The sequence below is a fragment of the Alternaria ventricosa genome, assembly GCF_023758065.1.
Source record: "Alternaria ventricosa strain BMP 2768 chromosome Unknown scaffold_1, whole genome shotgun sequence".
NCBI classification, from domain to species: domain Eukaryota; kingdom Fungi; phylum Ascomycota; class Dothideomycetes; order Pleosporales; family Pleosporaceae; genus Alternaria; species Alternaria ventricosa.
Window position 1 is genome coordinate 1,026,964 of NW_026055681.1, and position 25,349 is coordinate 1,052,312.

The following is a 25,349-nucleotide window of genomic DNA, read 5'->3' on the forward strand; positions in this document are numbered from 1 at the left end:
GCAGGTGCGCTCCTTCCTCCCGCGCGTCGCCGCTCCTTCCGAGTTCAATTGCTAATAGGTGGGGTAGGAAATCGAAACCTGGGTGGCAGCCCTCGCCAGCTACGACAACAATGAGTTCGACGTCGCATTGAAGGTCTTTGACACAATCTCCGATACGTCCAAGATTCTGTTCAACTGCGGCGTAATCCATGCCACACTCGGCGAGCATGAGAAGGCGGTAAGTTGGGCAATGGCTCCAGTAGTAGGAGCACGTGCTGATGGCTACACAGGTCGACTGCTACCAGCGCGCTGTGCGTCTGGACCAGTACCTCGCCGTGGCATACTTCCAGCAGGGTGTGTCAAACTTCCTCATGGGCGACTTCGAGGAAGCCCTCGCCAACTTCAACGACACACTCCTCTACCTACGCGGAAACAACAACATCGATTACGAACAATTGGGTCTCAAGTTCAAGCTATACTCCTGCGAGGTGCTCTTCAACCGCGGTCTTTGCTACATCTACCTCCAGCAAAGAGACGCCGGTCTACAGGATCTGTCTTTCGCAGCCAAGGAGAAGGTGGTACCCGACCATGATGTGATCGACGAGGCTATTCGGGAGGAAGCAGAAGGCTACACCGTCTTCTCCATTCCCGTCGGCATTGTCTACCGTCCCAACGAAGCCAAGGTTAAGAACTTGAAGACAAAGGACTATCTTGGAAAAGCCCGCCTGGTTGCTGCTTCAGACCGGGCCAATGCCTTTACTGGCTTCGCTGGCGCCGAAATCAAGAAGGGAGGCCAGGCCGCAAAAGATGACAGAACTGAGGATAAGATCTCATACGCGGCGACCAACCTTGTCAAGCCAGAACTTCAGAGCAGAGCACGCCAGCAGTCAGAACCACCAATGAACCGTAACATGTTCCCACCCACACCGCCACCGGAAGCAGACAGGAGGTCTGGCGACAGGAGATCTGGCGGAGAGCGGAGACCTGCCGCCGATGCTCCCATGAGCCGCGCGCAATCCGTACGAGGCGGTGGCCCTAAGCCCCAGCCTCTGAACCTTGGACGAGCTGCCTTTGATCAGCAAAGCAACACCGAGCCGCCTCGTCGCCAGCCAACACAGCGCTCCGCATCTGAACGACCACCACCAAGTCGTTCAGAGTCAATGCGAGACCGAGGGCAACGCGATCAGCGGGATCAGCGGGATCAGCGAGACCAGCGAGACCGTGACTACAGGCCACGTCGCCGTGGGTCTGACGATGATATCATTGACGACTACTACGACAACGACCCCTACCCGCCTTCTCGTGGCAGTCGCGGGGCATACGCTCGCTCAAAACAGAGCAGGCGACCGGCTTACATTGAGGAAGAAGACGAAGACGACTACGACGGCAGTGATCTCGATGACGCCGAGTTTGAAATGATGTCTCGCACAAAATCTAGGAGACGATCCCCCGCCCGCTCCGCCAGATCTGGTGGTAGCAACCGCGGTGCAGGCAGCAAAGTCAGAGTGAAGGTCCACTCTAGCGACACACGTTACGTCTTTATCAGTTCGGATCAGTTAATCACTGAATTCTGGCAACAGATTCGGGAAAAGTTCGGTGTACGAAACAAGTTCAAGGTGGAGTTCAAAGACGATGGCGACATGATCACCATGGCCGACCAGGACGATCTTGACATGGCCATCCAGACGGCGAAGAGTGTTGCAAGGAAGGAAGGCAGCGATATGGCCAAGATGGAGGTAAGTTCTTCGTTCACTTTCTCCTTGAAGACTACGTGCTAACTCCTTGATCAGGTTTGGGTTAGAGAAGTATAGACTAGAGATACCCCAGCATCACGCATTATTACGATCCACATTACATTTCCTTTCATCCTCGCGAACGCATATTGATTGCTTCGGCGTCCTTGCTTTGATAGCGCTCGATCTTGCTGTATTTGTAGCGAGCATAATTGCTGGTTTTTGCCAGCATGCATAAACACCTGTACACTCTTTTTCACAGCCGGACTGTTGATCCGCTATTAGAGTCGGCTTTGCATGTATGAAAGGCGTAATCGAACCTTACGAATGAAGAACTTCCACCGACAAGTGTTTCCGCCGCAATGTGATATCGTGCAAATACGTGCATTGGTACGCGGAGTACCTGCAGTAGACAGCTACCACGCGATAAGGCCTTCTGCATGCGCCACCAGCGCGTGGAAGTACCAACAACCAGGTCTTGGACTACCATTCAAGTTACTTTCGCTGCGCCGCAGACCAACTAGTCCTTGACGCCACCGTGCCGTATGAAAGTAATCTACCGAGTACGAATCACCATTGTTGTTGCAACTTGCCAATAAACCCACAGCCTGTCTCGGCGAACCGACTGGCGCGTGCAATGACAACAGACAGCTCATGAGCGCCAAGGCACACTTCACGATAGCCAAACGATACCGTCCACCAACTTGTTCATCACGGCGTATGTGCGTACGCCACGCGTGTGCTTCCGATACGTCCGATTACGCGCCCGAAACAGCTCGTGACAAACCCGCGGGAAATCCGGACGGCAATTGGCAAATCCGCGTCTCCGATCTCGCCATCGTGCAAAAGAAAGGACGTCACACACCGTTATGTCAAACTCAGCAGCCGACGCGCGTATTCTCGCCAATAACGTTAGTGCTCGTAAATGAAGCTGAGAGATAGCTCAACAAGGCGACGTGAAACTCGAGCCAAGCTGAGACTGCGTCTCGGAAGACGTGAAAAGGAAGAAGGAAGAAAAGACGAAAACGACGCGGTTGAATCCGAAAAGTCTATTTTGATAAGCATTTCTGTGACAGCAAGACAGTGCTTGGTATGTTCCAGTTGTGTGGGTTACAGAACCTTCATACGCGTTGATGCGGGTGACGCGCATGGTGTTTTGGATCTTTGTATGGAGAGAGCAGTGACGTACTGCGATGACTGATGGCGAAAGATATGAGGTGGTGAGACGAACTGCCAAAAGTCTAATTGAAAGCACTGCAATGACAAAAGAAATGACAGCGTGTGTGAGCGTGTTCTCGTCATTGTTATACATAATGTTACAAGATCGTTATAAGACCGTTTTTAGAGAAGACTTTGGGGATATAGTTTCACACTACCGGTAGGTGTGCTTTCGTGCCTGAACGCCTTCGTTTTCAATGCTCTTCCTCAAACCAGAGTTTGCTTCTTTGTACATGGCGTCGAGAATCGTTCGTTGTCCTGCGATGGCTACTCGCATTTCCGCCTAACTCGTTCGCCTGGCGCTGGCGCATTGTCTCCTTGTATGAGATCGATTCGAGTTTACGCGGGAAGTAGGATCTCGGCCCAGCTGCTGTGCAAAAAGGTTACGCCAATCTACACGCGGTCATTAGCATTTGCCCTTGTCTCTGTTTTCCTTCTGTATCGTGCTCTATCCTTCGTCTGATATTTTCGACAACCCAGGGTGGCTTACAGCGAACATTCCCGCGGCAGTAACAATACTCCTGTTGTCCTTGCTCGTAAAAGCTGAGATGGTGCTGGACGCAAAGCTGGGCTCGTTGAGGGTACGGCCCTTGCCTGTCATCTGCTTGGGTGGCATCGTTGCGGAGGCGGGTGAGACGCTGCGCAATCCGTCAGTCTCGAATATTTTGGTATTTGTCTGCGGGGGGCGTACGGAGGAGTTTGCGATCGTATAAGTGGGCTGTCGCGGGGTTGCTACTGATGCGCTTTCGACATTGGTGATGATGTTTTTTGGCTAAGAAGGGTCGAGCGTCATCGGTTGCTTATGTAAGGGTCTGTCTTTCACCAGTCCATCATGATCCATCCCTACGTCTTTCGTCTCATGGCACAATATGTCTGCGCAAGGTTTCTGAGATACGAGACATCACCGCATATTTGTACAAGTAGTTGTCTTTAAAGATAGCATGGCATCGTACTATTACAAGTTATTCACAAGCACGGCTGAGCCTCCCTCCCAATCTACGCCTTCTACTATAGCCATGTCGTTTTCCAAGGCCTAACCCTCAGCCGCGCAATGAATACGTTGGATAACCCCGTGTGCAGAATCAGATATTCGCTATCCCAAAACGACCCGTGAAAGACTAGAACGCCGTGAATGCTGGTCTGAATGTCCCAAAAGTGAAACACAACAACTAAATGTGAAAAAATGGAGAGCATCCTGATGAAGAGTTGCCACCATCGATATTCCCAGCGTCAAGCTGAGATGAAGGCTGGACAGCCTACTCCTTCTTGCTTGCCAGGATACTGTATTGACCACCGCAACCAGCCCATGTAAGCTTCGTCTCACGTACAGCGGTGTTGTCAATCAAGGTAGGGACCTCAATGTCGTCGTCGGTACCCTGACCCGTTTGGAAGTTAACCGAGAAACCCCATGAGTAAGCCTTGCCGTCCTTGTCAACGACGATGGAGTGATCAGGACCGCATGCACCAGCGACAATGTTCTTGAGGTCGGGAAGCGGTGTCGGCTGCACGACGATCTTGGCCTTGCCGTTGTTCTTGAGAACCTTGTGCTCATCCGTCTCTGCATCAAGCTGGGACGGAGGAAGACCAGTCTGTGAGCCGTCGCAGCGACCCCAGACTAGCACCTGTCCATCCTTGGTGATGGCTAAGTTGTGATGCGAGCCTCCTGCCAATGATTGGACGCCCTTGCCTTCCAAACTGTGTATGATCTTGGGTTGGAGAACGCTAGCATCATCTGCACCAGCATTCTTGGTGTAACCAGTCTCGCAGTAGTTGTTCGCACCCCAGCCCCAGACGTGCCCATCTTCTGCGATGGCAAGACCGTGGTAGTCTCCGGATGCGATGTGTGTTATGCGTTGGCTGTGCTTCTTGATGGAAGCGTCGTGGAAACCAATCTTGTTGGGCTGTAAACCTTGGATGAGATTACGCTCAGTGACACGGCGTCCAAGCTGGTTTTGCTGGCCGTTACCCCAAGCATATACGTGGTGGTCCTTGTCCAGGGCGTAGACGTGGTTGGTACCACACACGAGCTGAATGACCTTCTTTATGCTGTCGATGTAGACGGGTCGAGGCGCTGTATGATTGTCGCGTTCGAAACCCATGATACCTTCGTTCTTTCGGAATGTGCCCCATCCATAGACCGCGCCCTCAGTAGTGAGTGCAAAAGAGCAGCTATCGCCGGCAGCGACGTCGACGAAGGTGGTGTCTTCAGGGAAGAACTCGGATGGTACGGGTGTTGGTGTGGCCTCAGCGTCGTTCAAGCCGCCGGTCTCATCCTCAGAGTCGGAGTCGGAATCGTCCGCGTCTAGATCACGCATCTTGACGGGTGCGTTCGACGTGTCGCGTCCAAGGGCATTGTTGTCGTTGACACCCCATGTCAGGATTTTGTTGTCTTTTGTGAGTGCGACAACGTGCATGCCGCCAGTAGCAATCTTGACAACGTTCAAGTTTGACAGAGGCTCGTTGTAGCGCGGCCGCTTCACGTCGATGGCCTTGCTTGTGGCGCCGAAGCCGAGCTCGCCAGAAGAGCCTTCACCAAAGACAAAAACCTTCAGAGGTTCCGTGTAGCGGATCTCGTTGATCTCAGTCTTCTTGCCCTTGTTGCGGCGCGGGCCCTTGGGGTTCGGGATCAGAGCCGGATCGACCTTCGCGGCTTCGGGCTCTGGCGTTGCGGTCTTTGACGCGGCTTTCGGGGCGGCTTTCGCTGCTGCTTTCGGGGCAGCCTTGGGGGCAGCTTTCGCTACCTTGGGCTTCTTCACGGCGGGCGCAGGCGCGTCTTCGACCTCCGGTTCGCTTTCATCGTCCTTCTTGCGCTTGGTCGTCTTCTTAGGCGCGGCCGCGGGTTCAGGTGCAGGAGTCTCTGTCTTCTTTGCGCGACTGCGTCCAGCAGCTGCTGTCTTCTTAGCGGTTGACCTCGTTTCGGACGCGTTGAGCTTACGCTTTGGTGGAGCTGCCTCGGCTTCTTCGGTGTCTTCGTCGGCCATCTCGACGTCCTCAGCTTCCTCAGCTTCCTCAGCTATGCCGTTGGCGACAGGCGCGTCTTCGGCTTTCTTCGCGCCTCTTCGTGGGACTGCGACGTTTGTCAGCGATAGCATGGCTACTGTGGGTGGACGTGACGTACGGGTGCCGTTCACCTTGACATCTTTGGCGTCTTTCTTCTCAGCGGGCTTTGCGCTCGCAGAACGGGAAGCTCTAGCCATTGCGCGCGACACAAACGAGAGTTGGCGACACGAACGAAGGTTGATGCGCGTAAAAGTGTTTGGATTGGAAGTTGTTGTGAGGTGGCTGGTGTTGTCGTGTACATAGAAAAATGTTGAACTGCATTTAGCAAGGCTGGCGCTAGACTTCACATGGACCAGCTCGCTGCAGCCACGGCCCGTCAACCATTCACCGCGTACGTCACTGCCTGATTGGCTACCTAGGCAGCCCGGCTACCATCGACTGCCTAACCGTCCGACTCTCGTTCGTAACATTTATTATCACCTGTCTCGTCACACTGCAAGCCTTTTGCTGCTCTGTCTCCTATTTTCAGCAAGTCACTATGTCGATCCTCGGTATCAGCGACCTTCACTCATGGCCGTTTTGTGAACCACGGCTGACCGAGAAGCTGTACCGCTCACACATACGTTGTTCTTATGTAATCTACAGAGTGTGGATATCGAGAATGGGTCTGGTTCATGCTACACGAAAATGGTTGCTGAGCTTACACACATCAAGACAAGGGGATGTAGGCCACCCCACAGCATGCAGCTAGAGCTCAAAGAAGATTCTGCGATATATTATTTCTACGCTGGAAATTTGTCATCGAATCAGTCAGCGTGGCCGAGGTAAGCATTTCTTCCAACTCCTGACATCTTCTCATCTAACATCCGATAGTGGTTATGGCGTGTGACTCAAGCGAAAGCTTGTCTTCTCCGGAAGACGCACTCTCATGAGGTTTCTCATAGGGCAACCTGCGTGGGTTCGAATCCCACCGCTGACATTATCTTTTTGCACTTTTTTGCAGCTTGCTGGCGTCGTCGCGGGCGGCGGATGCATCATGCCTTACCTTTTGGTGCTACGACTAGGCTAAAAGCGGGCCCGAGTGGCTGGCTATCGACCTACTGGCCGCAACATCTAACATCACCTGTTCATCACCGCTGCAACCACTTTGCTGCTTCGCCTCCTGCTCCTACGCGTTCCATCTCGACCTTTGTCATTTTCAAGGTCGTTATCAGACCACGTTCAAGCATCGCGGGTACCTACATGGTCGCTTGAGACAACCTCGCCTTGTGACGGGGACGCGTAGTAACGCACCGTGTCTTTCACCATGTTTCACAAATCCTTTGTTCTTTTTTCCCTTCTCAAAGCGACATCCTGTGTGCAACCTGAAGCTCCGCATCCTAAAGCAGCTCCTCTGCGCGACCTACCGTGGGCACAGCTCAACTTCCTGCATACTACCGATGTGCATGGGTGGTGGGGCGGCCATCTCCAAGAGGCGTCTTTCTCTTCTGATTGGGGCGACTATGTCTCTTTTGCAAAACACATGCGTGAGAAAGCAGATGCTGATGGCTCGGACTTGCTGCTTATCGATACCGGAGACCGTGTTGGTGAGTTTGGGTGTACAAGATGCATATGATATTTATACTAACTTCACGTTTCTCCCTGTAGAAGGAAACGCCATCTACGACTCCTCAAAGCCTCGTGGAAAGTTAGTAATCTTTCTCAAAATGCATGTGAGATGAGTACTGACTTCGCACACCAACATCTAGGTTTACCTACGAGATCGCCAAAGAACAGAACATCGATCTGATATGCTCAGGCAATCATGAGTTGTACAAAGCAAACACTGCCGAGGGCGAATACTTCCACACGGTTCCAGACTTCAAAGGAAACTACTTGGCCTCCAATCTAGACATCTACAACCCCGAGACTGGGAAGCGGGAGCCACTCGCACCCCGCTTCAAAAGATTCACTACTAAAAACCAAGGTATACGCATCCTGGCCTTCGGATTCCTATTCGATTTCACGGGCAACGCAAACAACACTGTCGTTCAGAGGGTTGAGGACACAGTGCACGAGGAGTGGTTCCAGGAAGCGCTCAAGAGCCAGGACATCGACTTGATCATCGTCTTTGGCCATGTTGACATCCGTTCCGAAGAATATGCGCTTTTGTTCTCTACTATACGGTCGATGCATTGGGATACGCCCATCCAGTTCTTCGGAGGTCATAGCCACATCCGCGACTACAAGATCTTTGATAACAAAGCTGTCGCTCTTGAGAGTGGGCGATATATGGAGACGCTCGGCTTTATGTCTATTGACGGTCTCAGTACTGGCGGTACCAAAGACGCAACGCCTTTGGCTCAGAGTCCAAAGCTCACCTTCTCCCGTCGATACATTGACAACAATCTTTATTCGCTGCGTTACCACAGCGGAAAGGACGCTAAAGGATTCGCGACCGATCAAGGTAAGAAGGTTTCCAAGGCAATTAGTGATGCCAGAGCGTCTCTTGGGCTGGGCAAAGTATACGGCTGTGCTCCACAAGATCTTTGGATCAGCCGTCGCCCATACCCGCACAACGAGAGTATCTTTACCTGGATCGAGGAGCAGCTGCTGCCGCAGACTATTGAGAAGTCTGATCGCATCCAGAGTGGAAAGAAGGCATTTGTGATTACCAACACTGGCGCTATCCGCTTTGACATCTTCAAGGGAGCTTTCACCAAGGACACAAAGTTCCTGGTCTCGCCGTTCACCAGTGGTATCCGATACATCAAAGATGTACCTTACAAGGCCGCTAGTCAGGTCCTCAAATTGCTAAACAACGAGGGACCCATTATGTTGGCCATGATGGAGAGCAATGCATTCCTGCAGCCACCAGAGGTTTCGGCAGCGCGGTCTCGACCACATATGCTTACATCTGACTTCGCCTTCGCTAAACTCCCCGAAGGCCAGGCACCTCTCCATGGCATCGATGGGCCACAACCGTTCCCAGGTTACACCACCAAGGACGATGCTGGGGCAGACGGCGACGATACGATCCACGAGCCCATCGCTTTCTACAACGTTCCGAACTGTATTCAGTCAGCTGTCGGCTTTGATCAATCAGAGACAGACGTGGAGCCAGAGACTATTGATCTCATGTATAATCAGTTCATTGAGAAATGGATATTGCTGGCGCTCGAGTACCTGGGCGCCAAAAGAGGGCTGGAGGATACTGAGGCGTTTGACAACGAGAAGAGCTTTACAGATATTATGACCGAGTGGGTGGAGGAGCACTGGAGCAGTGAGGGTAAGGAATGTGAGGTGTGATCAGAAGTGGAACTCTGTTATCAGTCCGAGTGGTAGATGTTGAGACTGCGCGTTTTGTACATATGCCTACGCGTCGACCAAATTCCAGTACGGGCCCGCGGCTCTTACTATACTCAAGCACTGCCTGATCTCACAAACCTCCAGATTGTGGGTGAAATGAGATCTAGTGCAACCCAATATGCTTTCGCCCGAATAACGCCTTGCCATGATAAAGTATGTCGTTCCCAAACTCCAGATTGTTTGTTCGTATCGTCCTTTGACTATCGTCCGCCGCGAGCGGCGCGGGCTTGTTCTCGTTCGCTGGCGTTGTACCTGTGATAAGTGTCAGCCCCTGTCCGGGACGTAATCACCGCAATCGCCTCTCCTCCTCTTCCTTCTGGCGACGCAACACCTTGTTGGTATCGGCAGCGGGCACGTACTTGAGGAGCTTTTCGATCAGATCGACGTGGGTGAGAATCATGCGGCGGCAGCAGTAGCGTTGAAGACCGATCTCGTCGAGGGCCTCACTGGATGAAAGACGTATTAGTGAGGGTCTTGCTGCTGTATAAGACTGGGAGTAGCAAAGGTGGTCGGGTCTGGCTAGAGGGCAGGCGCGCGCGCAAAGACAATCGCGGAAAGGCTTCTTACGCTTCTTCCTTGCCTTCGCTAAGGATGGTCATGTACTTCTCCCATAGGTCGCCGGTGACCTGAGCATTGTGAGTGGGTGCGCGCATGAGCTGGAGAGTATGCCTATTACCTTTCCGCAAGAAAAGCAACGGATAGGAACAATCATCTTGGGGTTTCCGGAGTTTCGGTGTGATGTGAGAGATTATGCGACGACAGCCCAGTAGCTATGAGAGCGCGTAAAGTTAAGGTGAGGTTCTCGTGGTGTTGGACGTGGTGGACGCCAAAGAAAGTTGCGGGCGCGCTAGCGACGCGGGCGGTGAAAAGCTTGGGCCAAGGTCCATCAAAAAAGTTCGAAGCCTTCGACATGTCGACTCCAGACACTTTACGACAGTCGCCCACATTCGTGGTTTCTCACGCCAACACCACCGAGAATCAGCCAGTATGGCGGATGCGACTCCACAACTGAAGAGGAAGGCCGAGGAAACTGCGGCGCAGAAGAAGGCCAAGAAGCAGAGAAAGAGCGATGCCGCCGCGCAACTTGACGGTCGCAACGGCGAACCTGTAAACGGCGCGACCAATGCAGTACCCAAATCCACGAGCACGCCTACGCCAAAGAAGCAATCGGCTGCAACCCCGATAACGAACGGCGCGATCCAAGATGCGACGACCGACACCCCAACGAAGCCGGCTGAAGTCAATGGCAAGCTCGCCAAGTCAGGACTATCCAAGTCTGCGCTGAAAAAGAAGGACAAGAAGGAGCGAAAGGAAAAGAACAGACAAGACCGCGATGGAATTATGGAGGCTGAAGTGACAGGCACCGCGACAGAAGCCATAGTAAAGAAGAGAAAGAACAAGAAGACAGAGAGATGGATTTCCTCACGGGTTCAAGGTGGATGGTTCATACCAGCCGATCCTGTCTTCTCTCCCGACGAAAAGTATCTGATAATAGCCGACTCCAATTCGCTACGCGTATATGCCACCGAAACCTCGTTGCTTGTCAACACGCTCTCCCAAGACGACACAGGAAACCTCACAACGTATGCCCTATCACCCGCGAACCCTCACCTCGTGTACGCCGCGTACTCGAACGGGCATATAATACTGTGGAACTGGGTGGCTGGCAAGACGGCTGGCCGTTGGAACATTGGTGCTACAGTCCAGCACATGACGGTCATTTCCCCACCTGGGTCTGATTCCAAGGCCAAGGCCGACGATGACCTCGTATACTGTCATGATGTTGATGAAGGCCGCCATACCATCAGTGTGCGTGTCCTTCGTACTCGGCGCCAAGAATCCCGGGAACTGAAGGAAGTCAAGCAAGTGCTGGGTGCAAGCTCTGCGATCCGCGGTCTCCAGGTGCTTTTACAAGGCAAATATGTTGTAGCTGCTACAACTGACTCTATCGTCGTTGGAAAGCGCGCAAAGGCCAGCAAGACGGCTCTTGAGGACTTTGAGTATGTTTGGCGCGAGTTCAAGTTCTCGAAGCAGATCACCACGTTCAGCGTTTACCACCGCGAGCAACAAGACAACGGCAACCAAAGAGATGTACTGGACATTGCTGTTGGTGAGGAGACTGGCGTGATTCTTCTCTTTGAAGACATTCTGGCCTCATTTGCTGCGATTGAGAAGAGCAACAAGGAAGGAGCGGACAACGCCGCGAGCTTCAGGCCCAAGAGACTCCATTGGCACAGGGACGCGGTAGGGTCTGTCAAGTGGTCTTTGGACGGCAACTACATCATCTCAGGTGGCGACGAGACTGTCCTTACGATATGGCAGCTTGCCACAGGACAACCTCAACACCTACCTCATCTTTCTGCAGCTATTGAGAATGTTGTAGTATCTCCTACTGGTTCAGCCTATGCATTGACACTGGCCAACAACTCCGTCATCGTTCTTTCTACCACCGAGCTCGAGGCCCGCACGAACATCATCGGCATCCAATCGCGTCGAATCGACTTCGAACAACAGCCCAAAGACACCAAGTCTGGCAAGTATCATGGCCTCTTTGATGCGGTACCCATGGCTGTAAATCCAGCCAATCCAGCCGAAGTCTTCTTTTCCGTACCTTCATCACAACCTCGTCGGAAGGAAGGTCTTAAGCCTGAGCCATACTTACAGACTTATGATATCGCGAACGAACGTGCTAAAGGGCGCCAGGCACTCACTCGCAACAACGCGACTGAACCAAATGTCGCGCCAGATGGAGGTCAGATCAAAGAACCCACAGTCATGCACATTCAAGTCAGCCACGATGGAGAATGGCTTGCCACAATCGATGAGGTAAGTTCTAACTGCACAAGACGCATTTGACACACACACTGACTTTTACTCCTTTCGCAGTGGGTTCCGCCACGATCAGATGCTCGCTATCTGAATGAAGGCATCCCAGAATTCAATGAGCAAGAACGTCTAAATCGTCGTGAAGTCTACCTCAAGATCTGGCGACGCGACAAGACCAGTGCGCAATGGAAGCTGGAAACTCGCATCGACGCTCCACACTTCTTCGAGGACGTATGCGGCAACGGACGAGTGTTCCATCTTGTCGCTGATCCGGCTGCTCCGGGCTTCGCGACTGTTGGTGAAGACCATGTCGTACGGATCTGGAGGCCCAAGACACGATCACGCGACGGAGTCATCGTTCGTGGGGCTCAACAGGAAGGTCTAGTCACCTGGTCACTCGATCGGGCAGTTGAGATCAATGACAAGCTCGACATTACCGAAGGCTCGCAACAATCTTTACCACCGCGCACTTCCCGACTAGCCTTTTCATCCGATGGCTCCGTCCTTGCTGTCTCAATCTCTTGGGATTTGGATGAAGATGCTGGTGTCACGCACCTGATCGACACCCACTCTGCAACCATTCGACGATCACTTACAGAGATCGATGTCACAGCTCTTTCTGGCCTTGGATTTGTTGGACAACATCTGGTAGTGGTTGCTGATGCGATCACTGTCTGGGACATGGTTTCGGACGCACTCGCGTACAGTGCCCCGATAGAAACCCCTGGCATCGGACGGCTGGAGCGCGTACCGCTCGTTCGACTAGCTTGCAACGAAGTCGATGGTACATTCGCCGTCTCACTTCCTCAATTCGAGAAGAGGACTTCGTCGAGGATCTCCATCCACAGTCCAGAGCACCAGAAGGCAATTTGGAAAGATACATGTTTCAGCATCACGCTCGGACTCGCTTCCCGAACAAGCGGGGGCTACGTTGTTCTTGACTCTAGATCGTACTTCAGGACAATCACTCCTAGCGCTGGATCGTTACAGCTGCCCACTCCCCCGCCAGAGGAACACGTCGGCAGGCGGTCCATCGCCTACCCAGTAGACGAAGAAGAAGAGGCCGGTAGACCTTTGGCGAACCTCTTGGTTTCTGAAGATCTTACTCAAGACATTGAGCGCGACGAGCATGTTTTCAATATGCAGGATCTGCAGAATGTGCTGCATGACGGCTCAGTCCCTCCGCCACCGCAGGGTCTGTTCGACAACATTTTGGCGCTGATTGGTGGGAAGCCGCAAAAGGCAGCAGCATAGGAGCTGTGTTGCTGTACTATAGTCTTGATAAAATACCACGACATTGAGATGCGTTTGTTCATGCCGAGTGTACTGATGCGTTCGGTGCAGCTAGCACATAATCATGAGGACGAGGCCCGTCGGATAGGTGCACGAAGAGTCGTGACACTGCATGAGAAAGCAGAATGACTTTGGTAGCAAACTTTGACTACACATTTTCTCTTCTTTTCCCAAAAGCTGTACCTAAATACGCATGCCTCTTCCACCCTCGACTAGCCAGCGCCTCTGAGCGTGGCCGCAGCCGCGCTCGCCTCACCGCCACACCTCCATGCTTCCGACTGCCGCTTTCATCCTTTCCCTCTGCGTAGCACACGATCCTTGAGTCCAGTTGTTTCAATGGTATTGCCGAGCACCATAGAGCGAGCCTACGCGAACCTGTTTTGTCTAAAAAAAATCAATTGCTGACTACTCTAGGGGTACGCAAAAACGAATCGGAAGATACATCACGATATACCAGGCATTACAAACTTCAAAAACAATGAGGTTTGCCCGTTCACGGAATCGAACCGTGGATCTTCGCATATCGAACATATGCTGCGTTACGAGTGCGACGCAGTACCACTGTGCTAAACGGGCGGATGTGGTTGACGAAATTGAAAATTACAAAAGATATAACCATACGTTTGTGAGTTTAGAGGATGTGGCCAGGCGGCTGAATGCATCAGCTGCGAACGATTTGATGGTGGGGCAATGCCGCAGCGGGGTTACGTATCTTTCAAGCAAGCTCGGTTGGGGGTTCCGCTGCTAATGCTGGTCTGGGTATGGCGTCTCGAGCATTGCAACACGACCTCGGAAATCAACCATTGAATCAATCGAAACCTTCATGCCACTAAACAAAGTCGTATTATGCTCACATCCAAGCTCTTCGTTGGAAACAAACTCGTGTTTACGCGTCTTTCTTCTCATATGTGTGCTCGATAAGGCAGACTTACGAAGATGGAGCAATGGAAGGTGGGGTGACCACGCCGCAAGCCTGCAGTTTCCTCTTCTACGAGATATAGGCAACTACAGAAGCGCTACAAGCACCGTTCTCAGACCCCCAGTGAACTCGCAATGTTCTGTGAGCTCTGTAGAACGTCGTTATCGCAGCATCGCATACTATGGTGGTTTTCAAAGAACGCCGAGTCAAAGCATAACCCAGAGGTCGAATATGATTTCAGCGTAAGTCTGAGAAGCTTCAGTGTAAGTCTGACAAGCAATATACATTATGAGTCTTGAAAAGAAGCAACACTAATGTCTTCGTTATCAGGAACTTCATCATCGTACACGAGACTCACTTTTCAGGTCGGTAGCCAATGGATGCTATATATGTGTGTTGGTCTGAAGTCGGTTATCGAAGGCTGAACAGGAATACTTTTATGCCACGCTACCACGAACTCATGATGGAGTCTTAGTGGACGATACCGGCGCCGAGTCTTCGTGGGTCACTAAGATAGTTATGACTCCGCAATACCGAACGGACGGAGTTAGCTTCTGTGTAAGGTACGACTTGCCAAGCTTTCCAAGGTTGTATCCAAAACATAGCCCTTTTTCGCTACAAAAAAAGATCGGTACGTTGATTAGCCGTTTACAATCCGGCAGAAACTAAGTTACCACAGATTACATACGCAGCCCGGAATTACCACCACTGGGCCGTGTCACCACTGACAATACAGGCTCAGATGCGGCCTTCCAGGTGGCTGCCAAATGGCTGCAAGATTGTAGTCAAAACCACAGAGACTGCAACGCAAGTAACGACAGGAACTCCTGGTATCCGACGCGACTGTTAGATCTAGGACACTGCAACAGTGAGATCAGCTGTGTATGGCTCATACATACAGCAGAAACGCCGCCGTCGGGCCCCTACGCCACCCTCAGTCATTGCTGGGGAAGCGCAAAGCTGATACAGCTGACCACTGCCATGGCGAAAAGCCATTGTCCAGTATACCAAATCGATGATCTACCAAGAACATTCCGAGAAGCAGTAGAAGCAGCCAAAAGACTTGGAATTCGGTATCTATGGGTGGACAGCCTTTGCATTATCCAGGGTGAAACTGAACACCAGGACTGGTACCGTGAAGCCAGCTTGATGGACAAAGTCTATTTCAATTCCTATTGCAATCTGTCTGCAGCGGATGCCAGCGACAGCACTGAAGGCCTTTTTCGGTTCCGTCAGCCTCAGTTCTGCGGGACCGTCAGCTTTAAGGCTGAAACTAGCCGTGCGGACCCGGATACCCAACCCGCGGATTATGTCTTGCACGAAGATATTTTGTGGAAACGTCACGTACTGGATGCAAAGCTTAATAGCAGGGGATGAGTTTTCCAGGAGAGGCTTCTCGCGCCACGGGTCCTTCACTTTTGTCGCTATCAGCTATTCTGGGAGTGTCGGGAACTTGGCGCTTGTGAAACGTCCCCAGAGGGGATTTCATCACGTGTAAGCCAAGGTCATGACATGAAGAAGCTCTGGCAAATAAAGGCCTCAAACGCCGCGGACTTCTATCTAAGCTTCTGGTATCGGCAGGTCCTTGGTCACTATACAAATATGGATTTGTCAGTACCAAGCGATAAGCTAATTGCGCTTTCCGGTATCGCCAAACATATAATGCCTCACAATGGGGACACTTACGTCGCTGGCATGTGGCGCAGGAGTCTTCGAACGCATCTATTTTGGATGACCATGCCTGATCCACGTACCTCCCGGTCTCAGGTATATAGAGCACCTACGTGGAGCTGGGCTTCTCTTGATGGGCCTATAGGGTTTAGGGATTGCCCAGAAGAAGAGTGTTTAGTGCAAGTCGAGGATGTTTCTCTCCAATACGCGACGGAAGATACAACCGGTGCAGTGACGAGTGGATGGTTGGACTTGCGTGGCTCACTAAAGCCCATGAAACTGTGCCCAAAGGTCCATGTGTATGGGGCAGGTGAACAATTCGATTGTCCACCCGTAAATATGGCCGTGGTAGTCGGCGGAGCATTGGTTTGTTCAAACGACATGAACGGTCAGGGGACTTGGCGAGATTTTCCCTCGCTACACTTTGACACTCCCCTGGTCACCGAGACTGCATTCAGCGATGACAGCGCGAGCGGCAATCTCTTCTTCATGCCATATCAATTACAGCGAGACGTGCCTGGTAAACCGAAAGAAAGGGATCCGGTCTCTTGCTTAATGGTAAGGCTTGTTGATGAGGAAAGAAAGTTGTTTGAAAGGATAGGGTTTGTCGAGGCTAGCTCGCATCAAGGCAGAGACCAGTTGCTGGTGGAGTTGGACGAAGAAACAAAAGCTCGTCTGCCTTGTCTCCGCTACGAGAACGGGCTTCATACGATCCGGATCATCTAGAAAGCCGTCTAGCCCTAGCCAAGGCTATCAAATAATCCTTCCAGACACCCTCCTCTTTCCGCATAAAGAAATCCAGATCCCGAGGTCCCTTTCTAGATCTCGACAGCCCGCCTCTGACGAGCACTTGGCCCAAACCGTGCTGATGTTCAGGGTTCAGTCAGGGTCTGGAGCGCTAGAAGGCGGGATAAGTGGGGCGGCTGCGCCTCGGCCACTCCCAATCATCTGGGCACGCGACAGCCACGACAAGCACTGTCAGCCGGTGACGTAGCGCAAGGTTGTTGTATATCACGATGCCAGCCTCCCCGCGGATGCAAGTCCGATACGCCAAAACATCACTCGAATTTCATAGTTTGTCGATCAAGTTCTACCTAACCAATCACATCAACCATGGCTACTAGCAACCAGTCGGCACAATTCCAGGGTATATTTTTCCAGTCCTGCGCTATCCTTCAACGGTCTTGTTGCCATTGGTTTGGCCATGAACAAGAGCATGTATGCTAACAATTTGTAGAGCCTCCAACGGATGGGCTACCAGGGGCTACCAGCACCACCTCCCCTTCTGTCGACAGCACCGCGCCTTCGCATGACAATATCGACCTTCAATTTCAAGGTTCGTGAATCTCTATTCCGTCAAGTTTATTCGTGTATATGCCTCACCGGCACTTTACCTCAACTTCCTACCGGACCGCTCGTATGTATACTCAACACACAAGCTAACACGTTTTTACAGAGCCAATCGTTCCAGAGACATCGACATCCACCTCGACATCCACTGACGAAACCGATAATGCGCTCCACAAGACCACCACCGACAAGCTCAAAGATGCAGTGAAGAAGCCATTTGGCAGTTCGGAAGACTCCTCGGACCCGCACACGCTAGGCAAGAAGGAGATTACCAGTCCCGAGATGGCAGCTGCCAATGAGGTGCTTTCAGCCAAGGATCTCAAGTCGCCGTAAGCAATGTAATGGCGGAGGCAAATGGAAAAAACAAATGCAGGCTAGTGAAAGTGTTACCCGAAAAATATGAACGCCTTTGCAGAAGGAGTAATGGTGCTGCAGGAGCAGACAGTCTTTGTGCACGAGATGAATGCGCAACGGAGTTACGGTATATCATGATCTGGTTGGCAATAGTCACTTAATAGCAAGCTTCTATTACGTCAAACTTCCCCAACACCCGTTACTGACATGTATGAGGGTCTCATAGAACATATCCCGCAATTCATAACACAAAGCAGTTGCACATGCGGACACGGGTACTTAAAAAACGACGTGTATTCGAAGTCAAAGTGGGTATGTACGAAGATGCAAACGTGCCTCGACCCTTCATCTCCCTTCTCACCCAAAACCTTCTAGCCATCTTCTGAAATCCCTACCCATAGAACAAAGAATGAAGAATTGAACACAATTCTGATGCTAAAACGAAGTGCGCTACACCTCTCAGGCAGCAGGGTTTTCGTGCAATACGGTCTGATCGAGATTCAGGTCACACTCATGTGGATGCTGAAGACAGTACTTGGGCATCAGCGGACTAGCCTGTACACCGGCCGCAACAAGATACTCTCTGAAGTTGAGAATACGCTGCGTCAGTTCGGTGGTCCTCTTGTTGCCATTCTCATCCTTGTTTCCACTCCAGACAAGTTCCGCAAGCGCAGCAGCGCGCGGCCACATTTTCTGAGAAATGACGACTGAATCGACTTGCTCGGACCAGAGAGGTGCGATAGCGCCTTGTACAAGCGCCTTTTGGGTATCGGTCAGGTTGAGCGTGAAGTCGTAGTCGTAGATGCGCTGCCATGTCTTGTATGGTGCGCACCAGGAGCCACCGCCGCCGCCCCAGTTGAAGTTCGCTGAACCGTCTGTCGCATTGGGGTTGACCATGACGTTGTACCTCTGGTCGTTGCCTACCCAGCCTCCGTATCCACAGTCCAGGTACATGAAATCGGAGCTGGAAACAATAACGCGGTAACCCTGTCCGGTAAGATTGCTGATGTGGTCAAGACCGTTGTTCCAAGCTTGTAGGACGACGTCTTTGGGTACGACACCTGTAGCGGCCACGTCAGCGGAAAGCTTGACGTCTTCCCACATGACGAAAGTCTTGTTGGCTTGTGCACGGAAGTTGGGGATTGCGCGATCAACCCAGACTTGGTAGAGATCGCCCATTGATTTGCCGCTGTTGAAGAATGCGAGGGCTGCAGTGGAGAAGTTGTTGCAGTTTGCAAAGAGCTCGTCACCACCAATGTGGAACCAGTTGTCCGGGAAGACCTGTGTCATTTCCTTGTACACTTTGGCTGTCACCTCGTAGGTCTTGTTGTTGAGGACGTCAAGTTGACCTGGGTTGGGCTCTACGCCTGTGTGCAGTGCGTAGTTGTCGTTTGACCACCAGCTGTGTTGGCATGTAAGTAGGGACTCATCGATTTGCGCCCAACCGGAGCTGGCGTGTCCTGGCATATCAATTTCCGGAATGATGCGTACGCCACGTGCGGAGGCGTAGGCGATGACTTCCTTCAGCATATCTTGGGTGAAGATTTCATTGGCTGAGTAGGCGTCCTCCGTCATCTCGGGATACGCATTGATCTCTACGGCCCAGGACTGCGAATCGATGAGATGCCAGTGCAGAACATTGAGCTTCGAAAGAGCCATTCCGTCGATTTGTTCAAAGATTTTGGCCTTGGTAATGAAGTTGCGGCCTGTATCGATCATGATACCGCGCACCGGATAGAGTGGCGCATCCTTGACAGCGACGGGTTGTTCGATGATCATCTTACCCGAGCCATCGTTGATCACAATTTGCTGGAGCGTGGTGAGAGCGTGGAGGGCGCCGTAGACAGTTCCAGCTGTGATATCGACAGTATCCGAGCCAGCTACGACGTCGAGCGTGTAGGATTCATCAACACCATGTTGAAGCTCAGCGTGGGCATTGGAGACGTCAATTTTGACCTTGGTGATTGTGCCTGTGCAATTTCCGGGTGGTGCACTGTACTGCCTCTTGCGCTTTCTTGAGGCAGCGGTTGGTGTTGGAAAAGGCTGAAACGATGTGACCGGGGCTTCGGTGGCTTGCGGAATCCACTTCAGCTCCGCGATGGTCTTAGAAACGCGGTCGAACGCAGCGGAGAGTACCTCATGATCCGGCGCATCGAGAGCGACAGATCCAAAAGAGAAACAGCCAGAGTCGCCCCAGGTAATGTTTGTGGGTTTCGGGAGAGGGTTTGCAGCGACAGCTTCAGCTTGTCCGGCGAACAAGGCTGAGGCCGTGACCACGGAGGCCAAGATGAAATCGCGCATGGTTGTTCAGCTGTCAGGATGCTACTTGTATTGAGATTGGGAGTAACGACTGCGGAAAGAGAGTGGGTTGTTGTGTTGTTATAAATGGCCAACAACCATTAGTAGTGAAGACGAACAGCGTTGGCGGTGGACTCCGGAGTAAACTCACAACGTGGGGAGGGAAGGAGGATATCTATCAATTTCGCATTGAGTAGTTCAGCTTTGCCATCCTGGTTAGGCTATTCGCATCCCAAGCTCACAGATCAGCGACTGGGCGGTGCACTAACCGGGAAGTGCCCCTTAGCTGGTATATCAGAGCCAGTTAGTTGCTCAGCCTTGCTGCATATGCTAGCTCTCGACAGCCTCTGCTGCAACCCTTTCCCGCTCTCACCAGACCGCGCCGCCCGCGCGCTCGCATCCGTACCGCATTTCTCCTGTGGCTGCTGCCTGCTGCCGTGTTGCAACGTACCCCACCTTCTTTACTCATCCTTGGGGGCATATACGAAGTGTGTGCCGCCAGTTCGATACTACGCTCTTTGCCAACGCCTTGGAATATAGCCATGGTAAACCCTGCGCGCTGACAACGTGCACCGAGTGCTGGGGTTGGCGTGACGGCCCCCGAGCAGGAGGCTAGAGTAAAAAGTGGGTTCCCCACCACCCGACCGCGAATGGATCCTCGGAATCCGCGCTAAAACAAACGGCTGGTACCCCGACATGCTTGTCTCGTGTTACCATGACCTGCTCTTTCTGTTGTGACAAGTTTAGCTTGACATTCCGGGGTGAGTGTGCATGTGGGAAGTCTGATGTGACAGTCCCGTATTCGAGTGCAGTGGCGGTGATGATGGTCATGAAGAATGCAGCGACGAGTTGGAAGGGTGGCGCTTCGGAAGTTTTGGTGGATCCGCGAACGCGTGGCGCCGTCCTTGTTCCTTCCGAGCTGCGAGCCTGTGCGGGCTGATGCATGAGGCACAGCAATCGGCTGTCGACATGTCTCATCACTCAATCTGCGTTGTTGGTGCGTGGAGGGGATATGGTCACTTGTCTAAGCCTGTAGTAATGGGCTGTTCTAGTGTACCAATCATGACGCTTTTATTTCCAGTAATCAAATAAGCTTCAGCTTGCGCCTTGATGCGACAGCCACGGCTGGCGGCACTGCTACGGTCTCCTCCAAGATGACGCTACCATACCTATCCGCCATGTCATTGCATAACCGTACCGTGTACACCGTTTGCTCATCAGTTTCAGATTTTGCTCGGCATGGGCTGGCGAACACTACAATCGGGCCGTAAGCGAGAGTCAAATGTTAAACAACATGCAGGTACACGGATTTGCGGATATGAATGACTAGCTATTTCTCATGTGTAAGTGCAACAGGAGCAGAAGTAGAACCAGGACCAGACACAGACACAGACGCAACCTCGCCTAACGGTGCAATACTACCAGACCCAGTCACAATCTCGTGATGAAGCTCGCCTTTGATCTTGGTCCAGTCCGGTGCTGGCACGCTGAGCAGCTTGCAAACGTCCTTCCGCCTCTTTCTGAAATCCTCATATAAGCCCTTCCATATCCGTCTCTCAGCGCAGGTTCCCTCGGGGCTGCCGCCACAGTCGGGCTGCATCTCCTCCAAAGCCTCTTTTGACCACATGACTGACGGGGGAGGCAGCGGCAGGTCGCTGAACTGGATGATCTTCCCTTCCTTGTAGACCTTCTCAGCATCCCATGTCTCATCAGCGCTGCCTAGATACTCGGAATGATTGTGGCGCCTGAACTCTGCTGTACGAAGGGCGTAAGGACGATGTGGAAGTACTAGCGCGCTCTCCTCAAAGCGTTCGTTGAGAACCTCCATGTCGTATCTGTGCATCTCGACTAACATGCTATCACCACCCCCTTCCATACGGTTCTTGAACTTCGCAAGCTCGTCAAGGCTAGGTTTGACAACCATGAGCGTCGTCGACAATGGCCACGGTTTGCTGTCCGTCCAGTATGCCCGTGCCATCGCTATTGGCGTCGGAGGGAGGAGGAACAGCTCATCGAGAGAGTCGAGGAGCGTGATCTGCGACTCCAAAGCGATTATGCGGTCGTAGTACTCTAGACCAAAGGCCATGAGCTTCGTGACGGTCTTGTCCCATACCCAATCGCCTAAAAAGCGGTTAGCCATGTGCTTATAGATTCTCGCTTCATATGCCGGGCGGATGCGCACTTGCGCAATGCATACCTTCTGTACGGCCTGCTACCTCAAGCAGCCTGATAGGATGAAGCTTTGCCTTGTAAACATCGCGCGCTAAGTTGAGTAGTTGACTGTCTCGGTCCTCAGCGCTGTCTACTTTTGTGTCCCAACGCTCCGGGTAGAAGAGGACGCGATCTGCCTTGCTACCGAATCGAGCGAGCGCGTCCAGGACCATTACGGCGTGGCATAGTTCGGCGCTATCGGTCGCGTACACGCTGTACGCATAGTTCGACCAATTGACCCTGATAGCATCTCCAGTATGAGGTGTCGTCTTGCGCGATGGATAGAGGATCCAGCAGATAAGGAAGAAGCCGAGGAAGTAGTACGCGTGGCGGCGTCGCAGGCGGAACGAGGGAGACTTGGCTTCGTCTACGAATCGTGGCAGCTCATCTGATCGTCGCCGACGCATTGTACGGTTTGCGTTGACGTTCGACCGACATGTTCGAGCGATTGTGTTGGTTGTTCAGGTGTCAGGAAGTGACTGGTGACGCGGAATCGCGGAAGTGTAGTGCGGAACTCCGAACTTCCAGGCTGCGACGCACGACGATCTTGCATTGACAGCTTCATATACCACAGAGCACACTGTATCCATCAAGGTATAGAAATAAACAGCGGATGTCTGTCAGAAAGGGAGAAACATGGCACAAGTTTAAGATCTGTTCGAAGGGATTATCACAACACGCATGAGACCGTTTTGATTCGACATGATGCATTGTATCATTGCCGTATGCCAGGGTCACTTTTTGTAGTATGGTATCAAACATCCCAAACGCCGCGGCTGTGCAAACTCCACCGGTCCCGGGACGGGTAACTCTGGGTGGGAGACATTGTCCTCATTCAGCTATGTAGCACCCTCTATGGCATGTATCGTTCCATCGTGATCGTCAAGCATTTCTTGATGCAAACGCTTACTCCTCAGGAACTGCGCTTTGTTAGTGATTGAGTTTCGCAAGTTGCCGGGTATAACATACTCTCAATCTCGCCAGCCTTGATGTCGTCAGAGACATCCTTGGGGCTACGGCCGTCAACCTTGCAGCCAGTGCTGAAGGCAGTTCCGAGGATCTCAAGAACGGTACCCTGCAGAGACTTGGCCATGGACTTGAAGCGCATGGTACGGGCAATGCTGATGATCTCATCGAGGGGAACGCTCTTGGTGTGCTTGATGTTCTTCTCCTTCTTGCGGTCCCGGGGAGGCTCCTTGAGGGCCTTGATAACGAGGGAGGAAGCGGAGGGAACGACGGAAACGGCGGCTTGACGGTTTTGGATGGTCAACTTGACGGTGACACGGAGACCCTTCCAGTCACCAGTGGCCTTGGCGATATCTTCACCGACCTCTGCATAGCAAGTTAGTATTTCCATGCATGTGCGCTGGTTGATGGGTTCGTTGCCTACTCTTGGGCGAGAGACCGAGGGGACCGATCTTGGGGGCGAGCGCGGATGAGGCACCGACTTCACCACCGGTCGCACGGAGGTGAATGACCTTCACCTCGGAGGGATCGAACTTGGGAGCTTTGAGGATGTAAGCGCATGGCGATTTCTAGGAAAGCCTGGCTGTTGAAGATGTTTGAATTCTCTGAGTGTCAAGAAACACCCTCCATTGGGTGTCCTAGCCACTCAAAAACTTCGCGCATCTTCGTAAGAGCCGACCAGAAGGATGATACTCACGCATGGCTAGTGCTTGAGGTAGTCAATCGGTTCTGGTTGTAAAGAGAGACTGCCGTTAATTTTGTCGGTTCGAAAGTTCGTGAGAGACGGATTCTCGAGGTGGGAGCAATATTGGTCGACCTGTGAGAGAAGCGAGCCTTGGCAGCGCCTTCCCCGATAGGCGATAGCTAGCCTGCATCTCGCCCGGGCATCTCAGGCGACGCTGCATTGCTTCACATCTTGTTCCACCACCACGCGAGTTGGTCTTGAAAACGCATCGAGAGGACCATTTCATATCAATGTATGGTCGCTCTTTTGCTTCAATATCACACGTTCAAACCAATGACCGAAACGCTTCACATCACCTGGGCACGCCATCCACGATACCAGAACAATGTGACAATGTGAAGATGCCCTCATCATGATTATATTCTGCAGTGACATGACCTTATCCTGATACATCTCATTCGTGTTTCTCAACCCCTTCATATACCAAACGTTCACCAGCCAGCAGCACGTGCACAACCGACAGCAGCACGACAACAAACACCAAGTACTTCACCACCTTGGCAATCAGTATGTACGAATACAAAACCTGGGATCATGTTTCCTTTCAAGGACAGATAGTCTTCTTGCTTTCTCGTAACGGCCTCTATATCCAATTTCCACGGGAACGATAGCACAACACAGCAAACCATGGTCATACAGCCTTCCTACAGAAACATACACAGACGCTGCGAGAAGGCAATTCGCATAAGAGATCAGATCGACTTCCTTGTATGTGTGATTCAGAATGACTTTGTACCTCATGGAAACACTCTAAACACCGTGGAATAGACTCGAGCCGGAAACGACAAGGGCACTCCGAAGAAGAAGGATGACGAAACACCAGCGCCTGAATGTGTTCAGGGAGAGTCAAAACCCGAAGCTATCAAGTCTTCGCCTAATGTCGATACCGTAATCCTTAAATGGCCTCTTCCCCCATCCGCTATACATGACGGCCTCTTGTTCAGGAAGGTTGGATGATGCAATGGGGCATGCTGAGTTGCTTTGATACATATTTTTGTTTTGTTTCTCGCGCGCGCAAGCACGCAACTTCTGTAAGCCTATGCTGGCAATATTTATTCTATGACCACCTGAAACGACAGCTCGCTGGTAACGCCTATCAATACCACAGAGCGATAGCTATGTCCGAAATGCCTCAATACTGATTTCTCCGAGAAGATGACTCTTTCTTCAGCAAAGATCACGCACCTCGTCCTCTGGAGATACCCAATCCCTGAGCTGCGGGGGCATTCTTTTCCCTCTCACTCACGCTGCTCCTTCTCCCAGCGATAGCCGACACACTTTCGCTCCTTGAGCTGTCCATGCTCTGCCTCATGCTGCTAGAGCTAGACCTGCGCCTAGCACGTCTCGCCTCGTCGGGGTCATGGGGGTTGAGCCCACTTGCTCTTGCGAACAGATTTAAGATATCCGTGAGACTGATGACGCCACTTAATCTGCCAGA

The 25,349-nt window shown here is 52.1% G+C and overlaps 9 protein-coding genes and 1 non-coding gene across 10 annotated transcripts; 4 read left to right on the forward strand and 6 right to left on the reverse strand.

The window, feature by feature from the left end:
• Nucleotides 1-229: 229 nt before the first annotated feature.
• On the forward strand, nt 230-1,790 carry J4E93_000344 (uncharacterized protein; the record flags this gene model as incomplete). The annotated part of the gene is made up of 3 exons (XM_049338305.1): nt 230-238; nt 270-1,715; nt 1,770-1,790. 3 exons carry the CDS (start codon nt 230-232, stop codon nt 1,788-1,790), a joined length of 1,476 nt encoding a protein of 491 aa, XP_049204190.1.
• Nucleotides 1,791-4,186: 2,396 nt separating this feature from the next.
• Nucleotides 4,187-6,127, reverse strand: J4E93_000345 (uncharacterized protein; the record flags this gene model as incomplete). Its single annotated transcript, XM_049338306.1, has 3 exons — nt 4,187-5,817; nt 5,866-5,997; nt 6,049-6,127. 3 exons carry the CDS (start codon nt 6,125-6,127, stop codon nt 4,187-4,189), a joined length of 1,842 nt encoding a protein of 613 aa, XP_049204191.1.
• Nucleotides 6,128-7,452: 1,325 nt separating this feature from the next.
• J4E93_000346 (uncharacterized protein) lies at nt 7,453-9,218 on the forward strand (the record flags this gene model as incomplete). The annotated part of the gene is made up of 3 exons (XM_049338307.1): nt 7,453-7,516; nt 7,578-7,617; nt 7,679-9,218. The coding sequence occupies 3 exons, from the start codon at nt 7,453-7,455 to the stop codon at nt 9,216-9,218; spliced, it is 1,644 nt and encodes a 547-aa protein (XP_049204192.1).
• Nucleotides 9,219-9,478: 260 nt separating this feature from the next.
• On the reverse strand, nt 9,479-9,990 carry RPB10 (DNA-directed RNA polymerase II subunit L; the record flags this gene model as incomplete). Its single annotated transcript, XM_049338308.1, has 4 exons — nt 9,479-9,530; nt 9,638-9,724; nt 9,846-9,904; nt 9,955-9,990. The coding sequence occupies 4 exons, from the start codon at nt 9,988-9,990 to the stop codon at nt 9,479-9,481; spliced, it is 234 nt and encodes a 77-aa protein (XP_049204193.1).
• Nucleotides 9,991-10,265: 275 nt separating this feature from the next.
• J4E93_000348 (uncharacterized protein) lies at nt 10,266-13,358 on the forward strand (the record flags this gene model as incomplete). Its single annotated transcript, XM_049338309.1, has 2 exons — nt 10,266-12,104; nt 12,165-13,358. The coding sequence occupies 2 exons, from the start codon at nt 10,266-10,268 to the stop codon at nt 13,356-13,358; spliced, it is 3,033 nt and encodes a 1,010-aa protein (XP_049204194.1).
• A 525-nt stretch (nt 13,359-13,883) lies between these two features.
• On the reverse strand, nt 13,884-13,973 carry J4E93_000349. Its single transcript has one exon. It is a non-coding gene; the product is annotated as a tRNA-Thr (tRNA).
• Nucleotides 13,974-17,100: 3,127 nt separating this feature from the next.
• J4E93_000350 (uncharacterized protein) lies at nt 17,101-17,670 on the forward strand (the record flags this gene model as incomplete). The annotated part of the gene is made up of 3 exons (XM_049338310.1): nt 17,101-17,134; nt 17,225-17,323; nt 17,444-17,670. The coding sequence occupies 3 exons, from the start codon at nt 17,101-17,103 to the stop codon at nt 17,668-17,670; spliced, it is 360 nt and encodes a 119-aa protein (XP_049204195.1).
• Nucleotides 17,671-18,150: 480 nt separating this feature from the next.
• Nucleotides 18,151-19,992, reverse strand: J4E93_000351 (uncharacterized protein; the record flags this gene model as incomplete). The annotated part of the gene is made up of 1 exon (XM_049338311.1): nt 18,151-19,992. The coding sequence occupies one exon, from the start codon at nt 19,990-19,992 to the stop codon at nt 18,151-18,153; it is 1,842 nt and encodes a 613-aa protein (XP_049204196.1).
• A 1,327-nt stretch (nt 19,993-21,319) lies between these two features.
• J4E93_000352 (uncharacterized protein) lies at nt 21,320-22,607 on the reverse strand (the record flags this gene model as incomplete). The annotated part of the gene is made up of 2 exons (XM_049338312.1): nt 21,320-22,110; nt 22,187-22,607. 2 exons carry the CDS (start codon nt 22,605-22,607, stop codon nt 21,320-21,322), a joined length of 1,212 nt encoding a protein of 403 aa, XP_049204197.1.
• Nucleotides 22,608-23,113: 506 nt separating this feature from the next.
• Nucleotides 23,114-23,867, reverse strand: RPL12 (60S ribosomal protein L12; the record flags this gene model as incomplete). Its single annotated transcript, XM_049338313.1, has 3 exons — nt 23,114-23,532; nt 23,591-23,707; nt 23,864-23,867. The coding sequence occupies 3 exons, from the start codon at nt 23,865-23,867 to the stop codon at nt 23,114-23,116; spliced, it is 540 nt and encodes a 179-aa protein (XP_049204198.1).
• Between the last annotated feature and the right edge of the window lie 1,482 nt (nt 23,868-25,349).